Source organism: Osmerus eperlanus, chromosome 3, assembly GCF_963692335.1.
Source record: "Osmerus eperlanus chromosome 3, fOsmEpe2.1, whole genome shotgun sequence".
Lineage (NCBI taxonomy): Eukaryota > Metazoa > Chordata > Actinopteri > Osmeriformes > Osmeridae > Osmerus > Osmerus eperlanus.
The window spans coordinates 6,746,776-6,768,949 of NC_085020.1; the positions used below are offsets into that span (position 1 = coordinate 6,746,776).

Here is a 22,174-nt window from a genome sequence, read left to right on the forward strand (position 1 = left end):
CAGCAATCTTGTCTTTATGGTTTAGTTATTGTCAAGTGCCTTCCAGTATCACCTCAAGGCTATTTTGACAACGTTGTACATTTAGTGTGCAGAGAGCTACAGTTCTGAATGTGTGCTGTCTGTCCAATATACTCTACACTGCAGACATTTTCTACAAGATAGGCTAAGATAAGCTCTAACACAAGCACACCATAGGCAGAGTCTTCCTGTTACTATGAGCAATGCCTCTAAGATAGATAGTAATGTTTGGCTGACCCCTCTGATCCGTGTTTCTCTAAACATTATCTGGCAGTAAAGTTACACTGCAAACAGGGTAAAAATAGACTGACGGTAAGCATGCAACTTGACTGAAACACAGGAAGATCTACCAAGAATAATATTTACTATAGTGGGGAGGGGCAGTCAGGGTGGTAAGATAGCTTAGGGGGCATGTTTTCATTTTGTGACTTGACACAGGAAGTGGCCCCTGTGGAAACAAGAAGTAAGAGGAAATGTGTTCATTTAATTAGTGTTTGCTCCAACAATACTCTACATCCCATAACCCTTTTCCGCTGAGGTTATGTTGTTTAGTAGGATTGCCAGTCCTCAACCTGAATGAAAACCTGAATGAATGAATGAATGAATGAATGAACAGACAATAAATTGATATTAATAAACACAATCATTTGTGTTCACTGGGCTTGCTCTAATGAAAGCAAACAGTGGAGAGAGGCAGCAGGTGGTAGGAGCACACAAACACACACACACACACACACACACACACAATTCCTTCCAGTGTGACTTCCCCTCTGTCCTAAGAATGGCAGGATGCAGGGTCTTGATCCTTCTCCAGCCAGGAGAAAGCTGCATCGTAAACAGACAACCATCTGGTCCTCACACATGTTAACATCACATCCACACGCAAACACACTCTTACTCAAACACATAGGCTCACATACAAAATCTCATTCAAACTCTTGCGACAATTTAAAAAAACATTTTATTCATTCATCCGATGCTTTTATCCAAAGTGACGTATAAATAGCGTGTATAAAATGTGCAGCAGAAGATCAAGGATCAGAGGTGCTTTGTTCTAACAGTATTTCAGTAGTCAGAATCAAGGAACAGTTTATATTTTTCCAGGCACAGTGCAGAATAACCACGTCCCAGCTACCAGGCATATTGCAACAATGATACAATCTCAACTGCAGTGCCACAATAATATCTCAACTGCAACATTACATAGTACAGAGCAGCAAATAACATTCTGTTCAAAAGGAGGTATTACATCAGATTTGTAACATGGCTCTAAGAATATCAACTCAAGCACATCTATTGGAGCATTTCCCATCTATCTCTCCTCCCAGACCTGCTGTGGCAAATAGAGAGGTATGTACGTATGCTCTGAGCTGTTTATCTAGAGGTCAGGGGCCATGACCCCTAATGGCCAGAGGTCAGGGATGGGTCATCTCAGCTGGAAGACCTTAGTGGAAACTTCACAGTTTAAATCCTGTTCAACATATCCAGATGAATGAAGCAATTACACTGTAGGTATCCAAGCACTCAGAGACAATAGCCTATTTACCTTATCTCCCTGAAACAGCTACTCAGGGGGTCAAATAGACACAACATGGTGGGAGTCTGGTACTATCTCCACTCATCACAATTTCTCTCACTCACTCTCTCTCTCCCTCCCTCTCTCTCTCTCTCTCTCTCCCTCTCTCTCTCTCTCTCTCCCTCTCTCTCTCTCTCTCTCTCTCTCCCTCTCACACACACACTCTCTCTCTTTTAACCCCTCTATCTACCACTGGCTTAATACCATTCCCAGTATCTTTTTATTACTGTAATACACGTGCACATGCACTGACCACAGCCACTAACTCATGCTCACACACACACACACACACAAACACACGAATACCCACACACTCATTATGCTTCCAGTCATCTCAGTCCTGTGTCTAGCCCAGAGACCGGACCCAGCAGACTGGTTGAGGAGAGCATCTGCTTTGCCAAACACAGGCTACAGGAGACAGAGCTAGTGAAGAGCCAGTAGTGTTTCCAGATTATGTATGCTTTCTGCTATATGCTAAATATTTCCCCCAGCATTTCCTATATGTCTGGTGGTTTGATAACACCTCAGAAGCAAAGCTGTTTGTTTTATGGAAATTGATAAGAGAAAATGACCACAGGCTCCCTCTTAGAAATACCACTACTGCGTATACTCTACATGGAGGGTGAAAGGCAGTTCAACCATTTGTTTCACATCTCTTCTCATTCTGTCGGCTGTGCAGGGCTCGCAGCCCACACATGCTGTTATCACAATCCTCTTAGGAGATGGCCCGTGCCTGCAGCAACGTGCTGCAGCATCTCCTTTTAAACAACAGCTTTTGGATTGAGATCGAATCGAGTAACATTGAACATAATCAGCAGCAATCTACAAAATAGCCTCTTTGTGATATTGCTGACGAGCACTATAGAGCTTATCAATGAGATCCAAATAGCCAATAGTGGTGCTTCTGTGGCTATCTCTCGGTCGCTGGTGCACATTGATGTCATTTGGCTGCCTTTATCAGACACTGGCTCTACTGTAGGCCTTCAATTATTCAGTGCAAACATACAGAGATCTGAGGAGCTAGGGAGCGGGAGTGGAGGGAGGGAGAGAGAGATCTGAGGAGGAGGGAGAGAGGGGCTTATCTCAGATGGCAGCCTCTTGTTTCTCTACTCTTCCATCTCGCTGCACATCAATTCAGGATGTGTTTACCGGAATCATCCTCCCTCCCTCCCTCCACCCCCCCCCCCTCTCTCTCTCTCTCTCTCTCTCTCTCTCTCTCACTTTCTCTCTATCTATCTATCTCTCTCACTCTCTCTCTTCCTGTCTTCCATTCTTTCTCATTTTCTCCCTCACCTGTTTGAAATGACATACAGGATCAAAAGCTTTTGCATAATTGTAATTGGTCTGCTTTTGAACATGGTATTTTCTCTCAGGTAAAATGTGGTGTGGCTTATTTCTCAGGTTTGTCCCGATTCTGGACCACAGAGCAAGCCTGTCAACCCCCACTGTGAGACACATCCAAAAATTACATTTCCCTTTGATGAACAACATAAAAGAGACTCTCCTGTGCCCTTGCCCCATGTCGATAATAAGAGGGATGAAAACGCCAACCCTGTCATCATCCAATGATATAATAAAACAAAATCAGTAAAACTAGCAAGTCTTTTTTTATTAGTATTTTTTTTTTTTTTCTTTCTGAGGAACAACGTTTCTTTTGTTTTCCACCCACTCTTCTGCCTGGACCATGTGGCTGCAGAATGGAGAGCAGGGAACTTGGCAATCTCACTGGCCGCCTGTCGTGTCTGTCATTCTGTGTTTCTGCTCCCTCATATCTGGCCCTGAACGAAGAGGAAGCCCAGGAGAGAGAGCGTGTACGTGCGTCTACATGGCCCGTGTGTGTGGGTGTGTGGCCGTGTCTGCGTCTGGGTCTCGATATCTGCGGTCTCCTTCGCCTGTTGAGGAAGAGGAAAAGGAAACCGAGGCCAGCGCACGTGGTGATGGCCGCCGCATGTTTCCACTGGCCCAAGGTCCTGGTGCATTGTTCAGGAACCACACGGGGATTCACAGCTGTGAAGGATGAGGACGGACAATTCTCTCTTCACCCTCTTTCCTCCGCTCCCCCTTCGGGTCCTCTTCTTTCTCTCCGCCCACCTCTGCTCACCCCTCATCCCCCTCGCCCGGTGCTCAATATTAGGCTGTCCAATGGTCTGTTAGCCTAGGGGGGTCACAAGGAAGAGACTCATGTTCCATAGTGTACACTTCAGTACAAAAACAATCCTAGAGGTCATGGAATATTGGGATTCTCCAACCCCGTGGTAAAGTGAGGCCCAGCAGAGCCGTTTCCTCAGACCAGGCATGACCCAGTGACAGGCAGTGAGCCCTGAGCTCTGAGATGAGATGCTCTTAGTCTGTGTATTTAGAGAGTGTCAGTGTTTCTGTTGGGGCAGCGTATACTGGCCTGTCAGTCTGGGCCTCTGAGGACACGCTAGGGTTCACTTCCCTGTTATGGAGTTGAATAACCGCAGGAGCTGAATTTGAATGTGGACGAGTGACCAGACGAGTGGCTTGTGAGTCGCCTGTGAGGGCGTTTTGTCTGATATCATCCAGAGAGGAGAGGGGAGAGTCTCCCTGACAGGCCATCAAGCCTGACCGCCAGCCCTCTCCTGACAACTGGCCTGGTTTCCTCTGCCTGAATGGCTCTCTGTGACATTCCCTCACCCACACATTCTCTCCCAACGCTCTCGGTCTCTCTATCTCTTTCTCTCTCGTTCTCTCTCTCTCTTTCTCTCTGTCTCTCTCTTTCTCTGTCTCTCTCTCTCTCTCTCTCAATCTCTCTTTCTCTGTCTGTCTCTCTCTCACACACACACACACATACGGATATGTAGCGGTTGACACAGAGACACACACATTACTGTAACTCTCGTATCCTCAGACACACATTTGCACACTTGCATACACCTAAATTCACACACATATGCCCTCACATACACAAACCTGCACACTGTAACACACACAAACCACTGACATGCACACACAGATATCCCCCAGCAAGCATCACTGGAGAGTGCTGTGTTTGTGCATGAGTCATCTCTCCCTTGACTAAGTCTTCCCATTCACAGTAGTGGCAGAGCAGGACAAATTAGGATGCTGGCCTGCCAGCCACAACCAAAATAAATCATGTCACACATTGAGGAAATTTCCCAAGCTAAGGGATGAACAGAGCTTGGGAGGGGCTCTGACAAATGTATTCTTTCCATTCTCTAATTGTTAGCTATTGTTGTTATTGTCAAGAATTTCAATAAGATGAGGCCATAGGGACTATGTATTCTGGGGTTACACCAGAAAACTTCTAGAACTCTGTGATATCACAGGAAAGCTCATTATGTTATTGTTGAGAAGTTCCTTTTGAAGAATACTCCATTGATTGATCAGACCTGGGAACACCACAACAGAAATGGAAGACAGATTAATTATGCTTTTCTTGCTGAATCATACAGGTCCTCCATCCTGTCTGTTTACCGGTGAATTTCACCAAGCCGAAAGGGCCTTCTAAGAAATGTTTTGGCCTAACATTAATCTCACACACTTATCTTCCCTTCCTGACTCTCTCTTTAGAGACAATGAGCCAATTAGGAGGTGGCTTCTGGCTTCTGCTGATCTTCAGTTGCCTGGAGATGGGAGGAGGAGGAGCAGAAGGAGAAGGAGAGGGGGGAGGAGGAGAAGGCCTAATTGCCTTCATAATTGCCAGGCTGATACACCTGGAGCTTGGTGGGCGACCCGAGAGCCTCTCCCCACCCGGCAGCCTGGCTACAGAGGGAGACGCGCGGCTCCGGCAGCCAGCCCAGGCGCTAATGAAGACACTGCACTGATCCACGCCAAGCTAACCCTCCAGCGGTGTGGTGGGGGAGTGGAGGGGAAGGCAGGGGAGGGGTGGGGGTGGGGTTGGGTGTAATCCCGTAATCCTGGTCCAGCAGGAATGAAAACTGGATCTGGGGGGAGTAGGAGCTTGTCCCACCGGTGGTCTGTGGTTCGGTTTCACCGCACTTCTCCTTTGTTCTCTCCATCATTCTCTCCTTTCCATCTCTCTGTTCTCAAGGACGAGGGGTTAAGGCCCCAGGATCAATGCTGCACGGCCCTAAGAATATGTGTGTGTGGGGGGGGGGGGGGGGAGTGAACTTTGACCCTTGTTCTGCCGGTGATTCATGTTCATTTAAAGCGCTAGCAAGTCAATTACAGGACAGAGCGCAGACATCTGTCAGGAGAATCAATGACAAAATGTGCTCTGAATTTATTGGGGCGGTTTTTCTCCACAGACCTAATAACTGTGAGGATGATCATGGATTTTGTGATTTTTTACTGAAGAAAACACAACATCAACACACACTCCTATTTTCTCATCTTAACCAGTGTCAATAATAATCAATGGACAGGATCAATACCACGAGGCAGAGACAGATGTGCCAGTGTTGGTCTGTGACTCTAAGACATGTCGAGGCCTATGAGCCTCAGAGAGAACCAGGTGGTGTGAGACCTGGAGTCTCCAGAGGGATGGAGGGATGCATGACTGTCACACGACTTGTGTTACTTCCATCGAAACAGAACATTTCCCAAAGGGAACCCAAACTGTGACCTTGAGGTCGGGAGAAAATATGACATCCTCCCTCTCTCATATATTTATGATGAGTCGAGCTCAGAGGTGCATGATGGGAATGCTGCGATGGTCTCGGGATGTCCTCATTAGCATGCAGACAGCGTGCTGCCCGCCCCGCCCCCTTGTGTACCCCCACCATCTCCCCGCGTCTGGCATGGTGTCAGGACTCGGACGAAGTAGTATTCAGGCTAGCATCCTGACTGTCCGTACGTCCTCTGTGTTGTCCTTGTGCTGATTGGGTATGCATGGGACATAGTGCATCACTAATACCAGACGATTACTGCCGTGCCCGGCTCCGGGACCCAGACATGCCAGGCGAGGGGAGACACTCCAGTGTGCTCTCAGCCAGAGTGATAGGATTGAGAGGGATCTCTTGGAAGACAGACATCCACTCCAGTGCTCTGGGCCTCGCTCCAAGATGTTGGTGCCTTCAAAGGTGGCTCTCCGCCCAGCGTGCATCTGGTGGAGAGGTGCCCCAGGTGTGGATCACAGGAGGGGAGCAGACAGACAGTCGTCATGTGCACAAGTACGCACAAAAGCTCACACGCACACACACACACACACACGCACATACAGGCATAGACCCTGAAGTCATAAGACCCTTTCATCAGAGCAGGGCTGGGCATAATCACCCGCAGGTGAGCCGTGACCTCGCACCCTCCCCGCAAGGCAGGAGGCGGAGCCACCGTCACCCTTGACACGCCTACTGGACAGCCCCGGCATGACCCTCAGCTGTGACCCCAAGCCCGACTCTCTCATTGGCTGTTCCTGTGCGCAGAAAGAGACTGATTAACATGTCTAATGCCTGTGTGACAGTGTGTGTCTCAGTCGAGGAGAGGAGACGGTGGTGTTTGCTGGCAGAGGAGTGTGAAATCTGCTAATTAACGTGACCTCGCTTTGATCCAGAGAGAATACACACATGACATCTGAATTGGGCTGAGCAGAAGCGCAGGGGGTGAGGTGGGGGTAGGGGTGGTTGGGGGATAGGGAGGAGTGTTACTGGGAATGAAATGAGGGGGGTGGTAGGGGGTTCTATTCCTGCCCATCCATGCCTGGGCTTGCCGGGGCTTGGTGTGTGGGTTTAACCCTGCATGACTCCTGCCCAGAGTGAGGCTCAGGCTGCATGGCTACGCAGGGCTGAACACAAACAAACACCCTCTCCATCACTCCCACTACCTCCCCCCGCCTCCACACAACGTACAACACAGCCGTGCTCGCTTTGCATCATGGGGTATTTCTGGTCTAGCTCCTCCATGTCAAGCGCTGTGTGTTACTAGCCTTGGTGTATTTTCAAGACTTCAAATGTGTCCTCTTTGTGCAGTTTCGAATTGAAACCAACTGCTTTGACAAGCTTTGCTTTCTCTTTTTTTACCGACCACTTTTCATCTCGACAACTGTTTCATCGCCCCTGTTTTCCGCTCTTATCTTCCCTCAGTCTGTACCACTGCTGTTTCCTCCGAGCCCTACCTCCCTCCCACCCCTTCCTCCCTGTACCTTCATCGTTCAGCCCCACTCATCCTTCATTTTCTCTCGTCCTCTTGTCACCTCCTGGGCTGTCTGACAGGTGGGGACCAGGCCGTTACTGCCACCAGCCTGTGTCACGGCTGTTGACAGGCCACCCCCAGCCCCCACCCCGGCCCCCTCCTCTCCCACTGTCCCCCAGATGGTAGACGCGGGCTCCTGCCTGTCTGGGACTGGACTGTTGTTGTGGTGGTGTTCACCCAGGCACATGTGATGAGGTAGGAGACGAGGATCCATCTCTTCCCCTCAGCGTCCTGCATGTGGAGCCCAGCACCAAACAGCCCACCTGCTACTACAGTCACACACCAAGCCAGGGCATGACATGTCTTACCAGCCATGCAACATTTGATGTATTCTGTGTTTGTGTGTGTGTGTGCATGCGCGTGTGTTTGGTGTGTACTTGTGTACGTGTGTGTGTGTGCCAGGAAGACTATTCCCATGACTACTGTGTGTGGAGAAGCACAGGGAGCATCACGTGAACATATAATGTCTGTTTACTTGCAATCCGCTCTGCCCCCTCCCCCCCCACCTTTGTCCCACTCTGCCAGTCGCGTCTGACACCAGACAAAGCGTGATTCACCAACACGCAGGATCCAGAGGATGGGGGGGGGGAGAGAGAAAAACTGAGCATGCACCCTAACATCCTCACCAGACTGCGACATTAGCAGGCATGTTTACAAACACACCAGGTGCCTCGGGTCACGTGACTGCTGGTGAGATCATAACCACCAGAGGGGGCTTCAATGACAGCACTCACAGCACACACAGCGCCACCTAGAGGGACGAAATAAAGTGCTTCTAGCTATTTCTGGGATGGACCCTCAATCATAGGTGTGCACTTTGCAAAAGAGAGTGGGTGTGGGGGGGGGGGGGGGTGAGAGAGGGAGAAAGAGAGAGAATTGTGTGCGGGGGGAAAACACAAAGCTGTAACTCAGAATCTGGCCAGGACAGCCCCTATCCATCGCCTCTTACCCAGAAGAGAGATCAGTGTGTGCTGTCAGATCAGTGGCAGGCTGTCCAGCCAGATTAAGGACATTATCGCTGCATCGCACCATGTCTACGAGCCCAGCTACTGGAAATAGATTAGAGACTTCCCTCCGTTTATCTCTCTCTCTTTCTCACTGTCTGTCTCTCTGGTGTTTCTGGGCTTGGAGTACCGATACTAAGGCTGGATCCAGGTTTAGAAAGGAAGAGGAAACGGTTTCTGTTAAACTGTGGCCACCATTTAGAAAAACAAGTCACTGTTATACTGGTAGACAGTCAGGCTTTAATGTCGACTAGGACTAAACCAAGACAACTCTGTATTGGGCATACATGTTTCCCATTCTGAAGGTACTAGCTCTTTAATCACTCCATTTATTCATATGAGCTTTCTTTACCATGGACTAAATTACGGATTAAAGGGGATTACAAGTGTTCTATGTGTCGTGAGAAGAGGAAGAGATTTACCTCTGATTACTGATCAAGTTAATCTCAGATTAGCAACATCCAGGTGCAGTAATCTGATTGATATGTATACCCCTCCGTGTTTAAACCCAGGTGTCCTGCTCATCAGGTCTACCATCTGACTAAAACAACAGAGAAATGACCCGTGATTTTCATATAACTGCCATCGGTAATATTTCTCAAAAACGCCATGCTACATTCTCAGAGTTAACTTTGGAGAACTATCTGGCTTGCCAAAGGGTTTCTTTTGTAACAGTTTCAAACTATGTAATGATCTTCCAGAGCAGCAGTATTTGACTGTCTCTCTGCCCCCGCAAAGCCCTCCCCCATCTCTTTAGTTGTGAAGGTCACCCTCTCATAAGGCCTGGCGGTATGTCATTGTTGACTCTAATGTATTCCTTTATAGCTGGCTCAGAGCAAGGTGGACTCTGAATATTTCTAATTATTGGGAAAGTGTCAGATAGGCCTGTGTGGTAATTAAGGCTTAGTCATCACGGAGGGGGCTCTTCCATAAGTCACATGTCCACCTGTCTGCCTGCCTGACTGTCTGTATATCTATCTGCCTGTCTGTCTGTCTGACTCGCTGCCTGTCAGACAAACAGCTCCATACATTCCTCAAGATTAGGTTTCAATTTGACAGTTTATCACAGTCGTTGATCTGTCTGAGCTGAGGTTCCTCAGCATCCATTTGGTGGTTAACTCGGAGCTTTAGTGCATTGAGTTCAGTTCCCCATCTCTCATCTCCAGTCCATCTGCTTCTCCAGGATGTCACACACTCCTACTGTCTTTAACTCACGTTGCCATGGTAGCCTTATGTATATTTAATGTCTTTACATAACCTGCAACCTATTTATAACCCAGGTGGAGCCTGTGTTCTGTTGGTCGTACAGGAGAGGTACATGTGTGGCGAACGCTCCGAGGACATCTCTGCGATGTGACGGAGCGATGGCTGCAGGGACAGGAGGCGGAAAGGAGCTGTCACAGGTTAGAAGAGGAGAGAGTCAGGATCAAACCCTCCGGGGGGGGTCGGACGAGCATGACAAGAATGACACATCACTGCCAAGGTCGCGGGAGGCCAAGAGCTGGGTAGGGTAGTAGTGCGCTCTCATCCATAAACATGAGTCCAGATACATAAACATGCTCACATTCAGACAAACACACTCACATACATTTATACAGTACATTCATCCCTACAAACATATGCAGGTGCACCGGAGCATCAAATATGCACATAAATCCATAGGCAGGAATGTATACGACCCGCGGGAGAGACAGTTCATGGTCAAGACCACAAATCCTCTTGCTGGATGTGATGACCCTCCCAACATGGTTTTGATCCCCCTCCAACCTCCTGACTTCGATTCCACCATTTCTTGAATCCACTGTGTACCAACTCCACTGCATATATAAGTCTGGCACGCTTTCCAACAGCCTTTCGCAGCCAGCTGGTATAACAGGCATGATTTGCACAGTTGACCAATCCCCTGTCATGCCTATGGACTACCCAAAGGGCAGCAGTCAGTGGGGTTCTCCACTACCAGTGAATGGAGAAGGGGCTTTCCTTTAGTTCTATTTTGACAGACAGAATGCTGCACACCCACAGCTTGACGTCTCCTTGCACACTTACACACAAATGATCATTTCGAGGTCAATGTTTCCATGGCTGCAGCTATGGAAAGAATCAAATAACTGGTTTGGCCGTGATACAAATGGAGGAGAGATGGACTTGTGTGAGCTAAATAGCATAGACCATTTATAAGGTCACACTAAGCCCACTGAGTATCTATACAGCATGACTGACTACACAACAAGACCATGAATGAGCTCTGTCTCACTTGCTAAGAGGGTAAACTGGCGACTTGTCAGAAAAAAAGGAAATGCCATGTATTCCTTTTACACATGTGCGTGTCTATTGGGTTAGGGGCATTTGTGTTGGTGAATGTTTGCATGTGTGTGTGTAATCGAGTTGAATTGGTTCAACTCACTAAACTCTTTGGTGGTAAAGCTGGCGAAAGCGATTTTTGTGAGAGGTGGTTGCTGTGGCCGTAGGTCAGAGGACCAGAGTTTGAACCCCAGTGTGGGCAAGATCGGGAGGAAGCAATACCGATGGGCGACGCGACTACCCCTGTGACCTGTGTGTGTGTGATGCACCACGGCTGTTCACCTGATGGAGAGCAGTCCCTTTGCTGGCTGCTCCATCACTGGAGCCATTCATTCATTATGCAGCTCCTGCATTACCCTGCCACTTCCTGCTCCTCCTCCTGCCCCATGGTAAAAATAGAACCGCAGACCGCCGAGCCTTTGCTCCGTTGTTTACGGCAGAGCCGTACCCCGTCCCCCCACCTCCATGCTTTCTTCCTTCCCTCCCTCCCTCGCTCCCTGTCTTCAGAGGAGAGAGTGTGGTTACAGCTCTTGTTATATTCTGTTAGTCTCTTCTCTGAGACAGGGGGAGCAGAGGCAGAGGTGGCAGCGGAGGAGGAGGGAGAGGTGACGGGGGGAGGAGGAGGGAGAGGTGACGGGGGGAGGAGGAGGGAGAGGTGACGGGGGGAGGAGGAGGGGGAGGAAGAGGGTACGCGTCTCCAGAGACAAGGGTCCCGAGGTGTCAGACACACATCATCTCCATGTTTTTATTGCCTGTTCTGAATGCCCACGGTGACACTCAGCCTCCCTCCATGCCGAGTCACACACAAATACACTTGCAAACGCCCACCCACCCCCACACACACACACCTAACTTGCCCGAGCTGTCTTGTACCTGTGTGTTGCTGTGAGGGCAATGTGGGGTTCCCAACACACCTTTTAAGGAGTGAGTTATTTTGCCAAAACGGAAGCTAGCTAGTTTTAGTTAGCTTCCGTTACCTAGCAACCTAGCATAATACTCGTAGCAATGCTACTACCTGCTAGTGTTACTTGTTAGCCTCCTAATTGTAAAATTTGAAGCCGTACTATAGCGTTTGTCATATAGTTTTTGTCTATCGGAAATTAGTCGGTTGGAATGTTCAGAATCACATATGTGTGACGCTACTCCTTAACGGGTTAAAAGAGAAATGTTGGTTTGAGGTAGCCTCTTAGCTCCCTCTCCAGGGGTAGTCATGTATGATGTAGAGGCAAGGACAACCTCGCTGGAGACCACGCCAGAACACTTCCCAGCATGCACTGGGGCCTGAGACTGTTTATGTAACAGAATCCAGAGGCAGGCGGGGACAGTGAACGGGTGCAAGAGTATAAGAAACAATTTAAATCAACAAACATAAGAATGAAAACAAGGCTAGGATTTGAATGGATCCTGTGCTGGCTCAAAACTACTTTTGCTCTGAGCTTATTTTTGACAACAAAGTCTCCACAGCAGGGCTTGATGTCTGTTTGTTTTTTTGCAAGGGAACAATGCTCTGCAATCTGCATTCTATAGAAGGGACGCGTTGCATTGCATGCTCACACAGAACACAGCCCAGGAGAAGAGTTGCAGTGGAACAGAAGCCTGTACTGGATAACGAGGCCTCTGGTTGTGTGTGTTTCTACAACTCAGTACACAGCACCTATTGAGGGCAGAGAGAAAACAGAGCTGGAGAGGAGTGAAGAAGAGTGTCTCTGACTGCCAGGCAGCCTTTGAGCCCACGCATCAATAAAGCAGCCGCTGTTCACAAGACTACAGCTAGCACTGTTGGAACACAGAAAGGGGGAGGGAGAGAGGAGAGGGGGCAGGGAGGGGGGACGACGAAAGGAATGGAAACTAGACTACATTTAGGAAAATGAGAAACCATCCCACTGGCCAAATTACTTGTCTGTGTAGACTGTTTATTTGTTTAATTATTGAGGGGAAAACATGAGAGAACATTTTGTACAACGATAGTTTGATCAAATCTTCCTCGGACAGTATTTTGAGGATTTTTAAGGAAGTGTTGGCATGGAAGAACAAGAAGTCATGAATATTTGGGGGGTTTTGGAACAAGTACTACTTCCATCTGGATAACACGTACATACATTGACTCACGCACGCACACCATGTAATATCAAGGGCAAAACTCAAAGCATATCCTGGTCTACGGGGACATATTCTGATAGGCACCCAGAATGTTATCACAGACCTCTGCACCTGGCTGTTTCCAGAGCACATTCAAAATTACCATTTGGATATTATGTATTTCCTAGCTGCCGGCGTGGTTAAAGCTTTGATGCATTTTCTCCCTCTCTGTAGGGTGCACCTAGCAGTTTGAAAGGCCTGCTACACAGTAATTCAGTGCGTCAGGCTGCCTCCATTCTGGTGGAGGGATACGACAGTAGGAGAGAGCTGAGGGGAGCCCGAGCCAGCCATCACCCAGGGGAAGACACGCAGCAGGAGCTCACACACAGAGAGAAAGAGAGCCTCCTCAGCCAGTTCTCCTCCAACTGTGCCTGCTTTCTCAAGGTCAATCACAGAACGGGGTACACACACTTGCGCACGCACACACGCACACACACAGACAGACACACACAAACACATCACAGTCCCAGAGCGCGCACAACCACAGTCTCTGAGCACAAGACACACATTCACTCAGGGTAAAATAAAAAGGCTTCTGCTTGCCTCTCTGAGCCATATCTGTGTATTGGACAAATGCTTGTGTTTATTAGCCAAGTCAAAGTGGACCATCTGGTGATAAAAAGATTATTGATATATGAAGATTATACTCCGTCTGATTATTCAGACGGAGATGCACAGTGTTTTGACGATAATAGACCAAATGCTTCCATTGATTTTTTCTGTGTCTGTTTGTATGTGTGTGTGTGAGAGAGGGAAAGAGAGAGAGAGAGTGTGTGTGTGTGTGTGTGTGTGTGTGTGTGTGTGTGTGTGTGTGTGTGTGTGTGTGTGTGTGTGTGTGTGTGTGTGTGTGCGTGCGTGTGTGTGTGTGTGTGTGTACAAGAGAAAGAGACACTTTGTGCTGCTGTGAGCTTTATTCTACACTGTAGAAGATCATTTCACCCCTTGGTCAAAATAATCTTTTTTCCCTTTGGGGTTTTGAACCAGCTGCAAATTCACTGTTGTTCATTAACGAGGCAGGGTCAATTCCCCAAACAATGTGTTTCATGTCACAATAAAAAGCAGTTTTTTATGTCTTGTAGCTGTAAAGCACTATTAAACAGATAAAACACAAGCAACGAGCATCAAGAGGATTATAAAATGGACAAACTCACAGCAGTTTCTGCTGTTCCATCCCCTCCTGCTGAGCCACCAGAGAGGCAGTCTGAGAGACACTGACTCCCACTGCAGCTCCACACTGACCCCTGCTGGGGATAACATACCCAGGGAGAAATAGGAACCACAGCAAAACTGGTGTCATTCTGCCCCCTTGCTGTCTTGTAAGTCATCGCAGCAACAGCTACACAAAGGTGGGAACCAGTCAACCAGTTGGTGTGAAATATCACATTCTGTGGAATAAATTTAACTACTAGAATCAAATCTGTAGATAACGTTTTAATTGGTGCAAGATAAGTTTAGACACAAGAGATGGATAATGTTATCCTATCTAAGGAGTGAGTGCACAAATTATTTGACATTGATGTACATTTGCGTTGGGCCTCTCTATTTTGTAGTTTACTAGAGCTGTCCAATAATACAGTAAGAGGACGTGGTCAAAATTGTGTCATTTTGCAGTTATAACTTTGAACAATTACAATGTATTTGGACATTCAGTTATAACACATCGTATACAACTCCAAAAATCTTTAAAAAAAATTAAGACATAAAAAACTGCAGATAGATTGCAAACTAAAGGAAGAAGCTTCATACTAAAATGTAATCTACGACTGTTTCCGATATGTGTCGAAAAGCATTCGGCCAATTCCGGGTGCCGTTCGGTTCATTCCGTGCATCAATCGGCCGTTCTCGAAGGCAACCCTGATATGATTTTCGTCCCTCTCCTTCTCCGTGTTGTTGTTCTCGGTGACGCGACGGAGGTGTAGCCTGACGCGGTCTCTTACGTGTCGGTCTGAATAAAAGTGGAGCTCCGAGGGCCCGGGAGTGACGAAGGGAGTCTGTATCGGTAAGAGGAAACTAGTGTCCGGGGAAAGATAGGATAGGCGCTCCCCGAATATGCTGAAGTCTGGTCGGGTTCGGCCCGGAGAGGAAACAAAGAGATCATGGCGCCTGGCTTATTGCAGGCAGTCTTTCAGATGAAGGGAGGGGAGGCTGCGGCTATTTGGGAAACAGAAAGGAACAGTCATACGGGCAGGAGAGGGATGTTGGAGCTTGGACAGCTTCTCTGAGATGTCATTTTACCAGCTATTGTGCATGTGATAAAATGATTTAAAGTGTTTGTGCACATATGCGCATTGTGGTCCTTGCGCACTTACCTGTAGCGCGCAAGGCGGGCATCCACATTTTCGCACAGACATATGGCTCCCAAATTAATGTTTCTCCCAAAAGTGTATTTGTGTGTGGCTGAATATCTCCAATTTACATTAATAAGTTACTTTTTGCTCATACAAACAGCCATCCCCTGCAAAAAAGAAGGTAAATGTAGGCTACTAGAAATTGTTAAAACATTGCGTTTCCCGCGTCTAACCTCCCGCATAACTAAATCCCCCCAAATTAGGGGGGCTGTATCCCCCCTAATTTCAGCGTGGTCTCCGTCGACTGTTATGTGTACAAGTAGTCATACACTACATTTTCTTGCCACATAATTTGTTGAATGAGAAAATGTTGGAAGGTTTGAAGTGGGCGTCGCCGCTCCATGTGGCGTCCATGCAGCTCTCTCTCTTTCATGTCACCGAGCTCGTCTCTGAATTGACTTTTGAAAAACAGAGGGAGAAATCAGTAAGACCAATCACACCACGGATACACGTTACGCACTATGTGAGCTCACTGTACAGTCACGTCTACATAATCTGGTTTAGGAGATTAAAGGGCCACAGTGGAAAAGACGCTTTCCTTTGCACGGCAATTTTAGTTTTTACAAATGTTAGTCAACTATTTTCATAAATAAAAGATTTGATTTAATCTACAGGCAGACAGTGACACTTTAGTGACCTGTTATCTTGTGTGGCTCTTGGTTAGCAAAGAAAGAACAAAAACCTTTGGGGGCACAGTTAAACACGTTCCTCTGCCTGTCTGACCCTCCTCTAACAGGGGCTTTTCAGAAAATCTGTGGTTGCTGCCGGTCACCAACAAGCCTGTAGCAGAGCACAGGAGCAGAGTAGCCAACGGTCAGGGGCAGGGGGGTCAATTCCTGGAAAAGACTTGAGCAGGCTCTGTTGAAGGAGCACCAGCTTTTCAGTCTGTCTTTTTAATGAGGACTTGTTCAGCATGTTGAGCAGTTCACTGAGGGTTTTCGGAATAGGATATATTGAGTTACTTACTCACAAGACAATGTCTTGTCATGTTCAACGTCCTGTTTTATTTCGAAGGAGTCGAATGTGTAGGGTGAAGCGTAGCCAAATCCGTGTCTGTGAAAACAGCCCCGTTAATGTTCTTTGGCTGAACTGTGGCCGTAGACTACACAAATGCCAAGTTTCTGCATCAGTGGAAAGCCGCTATTGTTCAATTTCTGAGCTTTTGCAAGGTTCTCAGAGAATGGAAAATGTCCTGCCCTGGGTAAGTTTTATTTGTCTCACTCTCTACAGCTAAACAAGGTGCCCTCTGGGTAATAAAGAAACTGTCAGCTGCCCAGACAAAAGCTGGCCTCAGAGAGTATAGTGACACATTCCATCACAAGGAGACAAATGACTTCCATAGGCTGTGTGCGTGCATGCGTACACATGCAAGCTAGAAGAATATGTATATTTTGAGTGTTACAAAATTATTGTTATTTTGAGTTCCCCGCATCCACAGAGATGAAACAGATAGGTTCTTTTCTCAAGCTTATGTAATGCCTGCCACTGTTCTCACATGGTGTGTATCCACTGTAGATCCTGGTTGAGAACACATGGTCTTGTCTCCTAATATTGTCTTAGGGTTGTTTGAGAAGACTGGGCTTGCGCCTTTGCTAAACTCAAATGTCTGAAATGTGTAAGATATCTTGTTTCCATCGAGGAACGAGTGTTGGTGTTTGACTTGATGAACCAACTCAAACTGGGTCAACCGTAAAGCAGTATGTTTATTAATAGTGTGGGGAAGGAATGCTGTGGTCCGGGTTATATATACACTGGTGTTCATTCACACCAGTGGGGCAGGGTGGTGATTCAAGATGTCTCATGAAAAGACCAAGCAAGCCGAGACAGACCCAAGTTACTTCCTTCTATATTCCTTCTGTGATGAATGCAATGCCAATGAAAGGTGGAATTATGTTATTGTCCCCTTCACCAGCTAAACCAATGACCATGGAGTCGGCAGCAGAGGCTCAGCAGGGGGTGGAGACTGCTGTGTCTGAGACTGGTCAGCAGATTGCCCAGACCCAGATTGCTACCCTGACACAGGTAGTGTACCCTCTAGCACTCTGTACACTTGCTGACTGTTCACCAGGGCCTTAACCCTGCAATAGTGTCCCATCAGCCCAAGACTGAATACAGCCACTGGCCCTTCTTAAAGGATGGACTGATTTTCTGACTTACCAGCTGTCTTCCTGGCAGAGAGAGTCAGTGTGTGTGTGTGTGTGTGTGTGTGTGTGTGTGTGTGTGTGTGTGTGTGTGTGTGTGTGTGTGTGTGTGTGTGTGTGTGCGTGTGTTGGAGCCGTGGAGAGAATGTGCTGACTCCTCACCCCCTGACAACAGCTTTATGACTCACAGAGCTCTGTGCTGAGAGGGAGACAGCAGTCAGTTTGAACCGGGGGTGTTAGCAGGAATAGTAACCTCCCCCAACCCTCTCCCAAGTAGCCTGGAACAGGCCAGCACCAGGCCAGCCACAGTAGTGTGACAGCAGGCCAAAACTGAGACATACACCAAGGTCTCATGCAGGCCATCCTACACACACAGTCCTCCATTGACACCGAGGCCTTCACAAGAATGTAGATCATGTCAATAATTTACTCAAAACACGCATGCAAAATGTATTTTCATGGGTTGCAAGAGACTTGGTCCATACAGCCAACCCTGCAACATCATACAGCTATGCAAGAGTAACCAGATGTAGCTAACAGATGGAGATGTTTGTCTCCCTGGGCAGCAGGATTACTTGTCTGCCTTGCAGGTGTCCATGGCAGCCGGTCACGCCACATCCAGCGGTCCCACGGTAACGCTGGTGCAGCTGCCTAACGGCCAAACGGTGCAGGTGCATGGGGTCATTCAGGCCGCCCAGCCCTCCGTCATCCAGTCACCACAAGTGCAGACTGTCCAGGTGAGTACACAACCTCTCAGTGCTCCATATAAACAGGACCAAAGTGTCTGGTCAGAATAGAGTGAAAATGCTGACTTCTGTGTGTGTGTGTGTTTCAGATCTCCACCATTGCAGAGAGCGAGGACTCCCAGGAGTCGGTGGACAGTGTTACGGATTCTCAAAAACGCAGAGAGATTCTGTCACGACGCCCTTCATATAGGTACAGAGTTGTGTCCGTGTGAATGTGAGCGTGTCCTGATTGTTAGCTGATGCTGCCATGACCTCTGACCTTCACAGGAAGATCCTGAACGATCTCTCGTCAGATGCCCCGGGTGTGCCCAGAATTGAGGAGGAAAAGTCCGAGGAGGACACAGTTGCGCCTTCCATCACCACGGTTACTATGCCCACGCCTATCTATCAGACCAGCAGTGGCCAATACAGTATGTAACTTTTGACCCCACTCAGTTACACACCTACAGTCTTAACGCTTCTCTCCAAACAATGTCAGATGTATCCTTAGCTTCCATTAGCTGAACTGATGACCCACTCTGTCTTATCAGTCGCCATCACCCAGGGCGGGGCTATCCAGCTGGCCAATAACGGCACAGATGGGGTGCAGGGGCTCCAGACCCTGACCATGACCAACGCTGCAGGAGGCCAGACCGGCACCACCATCCTGCAGTACGCCCAGACCAGCGATGGGCAGCAGATCCTGGTGCCCAGTAACCAAGTGGTGGTGCAAGGTCAGACGACAGACTTGTAGATATACAGTACCAGTCAAAAGCATGGACACATCTTCAAGGGAAAATGTGTCCAAACGTTTGACTGGTACTGTACATATACTCAAGAATAGCACAGTATTTACACATTGAAGCTAAGTAATAGTTCCAGCATCGTGTATGTAGCTACACTGCAGTGGCACCTGGGTTTGTCATTGGGGTTGGAGAAAGAACAGTGACATGTGTTTGACGTGGACAGCTGCTTCAGGAGACATGCAGGCCTACCAGATCCGTGCGGCGCCCGCCAGCACCATCGCCCCCGGTGTGGTCATGGCCTCCTCCCCCGCCCTGCCCAGCCAGGGGGGCACAGAGGAGGTCACCCGCAAGAGGGAAGTCCGCCTCATGAAGAACAGGTGGGAACATCAAGATGTCCGTCCTGCGTTCTTCACTCTGCTCGGCCGCGTCCCCCTCTGAACCGTGTCCTTCTGCTTGTCTCGTCTGTGTTCCAGGGAGGCAGCTCGGGAGTGTCGCAGGAAGAAGAAGGAGTACGTCAAGTGTCTGGAGAACCGAGTGGCTGTTCTGGAGAACCAGAACAAAACCCTCATTGAGGAACTCAAAGCACTTAAAGACCTGTATTGTCATAAGACTGAGTAGGGACTCCAGTCCACCCCCTCCCGTTGTCATCTGCCTGCCTGTACAGAACTCTGCCATGTGCTGGCCTCCGGGCATGAACACTACACGTTTTATACGTCTTTTAAATGCTGTAAACTGCCAACCACGGAGAATGGCTTGTGTACGTCGACCAGAATACAGTATGTGGCCAATGCCTAGTTATCTACAGAGTGGGTCGTGTCTTTTCGGAGAAGAAGATTAAAGAAGACTTTCTTTCTTATTTCTCCTCACCAGACATCGTTCAGTCAGTGGGCTGTCCATCGGAAAGTCTTCTATCAAATGTTGTCTCAAATGTGACTGTATTAAAGAAGTGGACGATGGCGGTCATGGGTGTCAGCTCAAGATGATGTCACAAGAGCACCTTGGTACTGAAGGGAGAAGGTCAGTGGGATTGTTTTAGACTACCTGGTACATCACTTACTCTTGCCAAGGTCAAGATGCTGTACGAGACAGACCTATCTTCCATTTGAAGAGTCTTCAGTTTTTCTTCAGTGTGATAGATATAGAGAGTAAAGGAGGAATGACGTGATGTGTTTGTGATATGATCAACAAAAAAAGAAATACCATATTGTATTATATATATTGATTTAGTTTTTTTGTTTAAAGTAATAGTACATGGAGATTATAGCATGTGTAGATCTTGCTATGACGTCTATCGATTTGATAAGAAAAGTGTTATAATATAAAAACGTATATATTTTTGCATTTGTTTTATATACTGTAAGGCAATACATTAACTAAACCTATTACTTTAATATCTACCAGTCCTTGGCATAATCTTGGCAGCTATTTAAAAAATGCCTGTTATAAAATACATGCTCTCTTTATTTTATTTTCCCAAATTACATTGGATCTCTGTTGAAGCAGCAAGTGAACAGCAATCCTGTTGGGAGCTAATGCTACTCACATGATATACCAGTTCAATTACTGCCTGCCGTGGTTTCATTTAGTTGTAAATGTCTGAGTAATAGATGTTCTGCAGACACCCCCGTCCTCTGTTATGGAGTCAGAGCCCTACAGTGGTTGTAAAAGCCTTCACAAGACAGGTACAAGAACTGGACAGGTTCTATATTGCTGAGGCCTTTAGGGGATATTTTACAACTTCTTTTATGTTTTTCTGGGATTAAAAACTGAAAAGGCTGATGTTTATTTGTTCAGTATGAAATGATATGGTGTACTAGACAGTCAATGAATTTGTCTATGTATTTTAAAACATGGATGCCACACTGCAGGGTTTCTCCAATAGCTAAATCAATAAGATGAACTTCTTAAAGTTATACACGTGTATGACGACCCATATAATTTGCTAAGAAAGCATTACTTTACACACAGTTTCACTGCTTGCTTGGTTTATTATTTCACATTAAAGAACTGTTTCAAATGTACAGCAGTCATGAATGAATGGGAGGGATTTGTGTGATCAGACCAGTCAAAGGCAGCCCACATTCAGCCAAGGTTTAGCTGTGGTTCGGTCTTTGCTGTAGCATTGAGCAGTGCTGTGGGAGGTTCGCCCTCCGTGACCCCGCTCTTGCGTTACACACAGACGTTTTGACAAGTCATTTGTGCAGCTGAATTCAAGCATGACAAGTTGCAGAGGTAATCTCTTTGCAGAGCTTTTTCGTGAGGAGATTATACCTTCTTGCTGAGAGGATGCAATTTGACACAGCACACCTTGAGCCTCGCCAGTTTCAGGGAAAGCAATTTTTCTTTGACAGAAGAAGTCATAAATCTAAGCAGAGCATGTCAATGACCTGAACAACTTTATATGGGCTGGATCAACCTCTGTTCCTTTGACACTCACAGATGTTGGCTATTGGGTCAAAGGTCATTGTGGTTGAAATGTTATTGTTCTCAGCTTGTTTATTCAGCTTTACTAGCAGAACTTAGTAAATCTATTCACCAAGTGGTGTGGGTTGTGTACCATTGTGAGATAAATGTATACAATAAATATAAAATCTGGCTTCACCTCTTGCACGAAAAACACGTTAATTTGATGAAGCTGGTGTCAAAGCAAAGTTTTTTCTAACTGTGATCTGTTTGTAAATTGATACTTTTTTCAAGTTTTTGTCTTTCAATACATTGTATACTATATGATAATACAATTTGGGGAAATATTTCAATGACGTAATAGAGTGTTGTGTGAATATACTGTATATACCTGTATTCCTGTTTGTTAGACATCATAAATAATCAATTTCTATGCCTCCTGTTTTGAAAGAACTGATTAAAACCCCACTTTTGTAAACACGTATGGTTCAATGAATAATTTCCGAAATACTATATGTTGTAACGCAACATCCTTTCATGGACTTGGCGGGGTGATATAAATTTGTATGGCTTATATGCCATACAAATTCAATACAATGGTCTGCAGCTATTCCTGGCACACTTAGTAATTCATCTTT

General features: G+C 47.1%; 1 protein-coding gene across 2 annotated transcripts; it reads left to right on the plus strand.

Annotated features, from left to right (window-relative positions):
* The first annotated feature begins 15,022 nt into the window (after window positions 1-15,022).
* On the plus strand, window positions 15,023-21,788 carry creb1b (cAMP responsive element binding protein 1b). Of its 2 annotated transcripts, none has more exons than XM_062456843.1 (8): window positions 15,023-15,172; window positions 17,434-17,543; window positions 18,232-18,399; window positions 18,498-18,598; window positions 18,676-18,818; window positions 18,939-19,121; window positions 19,357-19,510; window positions 19,607-21,788. In XM_062456843.1, exons 2-8 carry the CDS (start codon window positions 17,442-17,444, stop codon window positions 19,749-19,751), a joined length of 996 nt encoding a protein of 331 aa, XP_062312827.1. In that variant the 5' UTR covers window positions 15,023-15,172; window positions 17,434-17,441; the 3' UTR covers window positions 19,752-21,788. The 2 variants fall into 2 exon arrangements, with proteins under 2 accessions (XP_062312827.1, XP_062312828.1); XM_062456844.1 differs by having other exon boundaries at window positions 18,253-18,399.
* The last annotated feature ends 386 nt before the right edge of the window (window positions 21,789-22,174 follow it).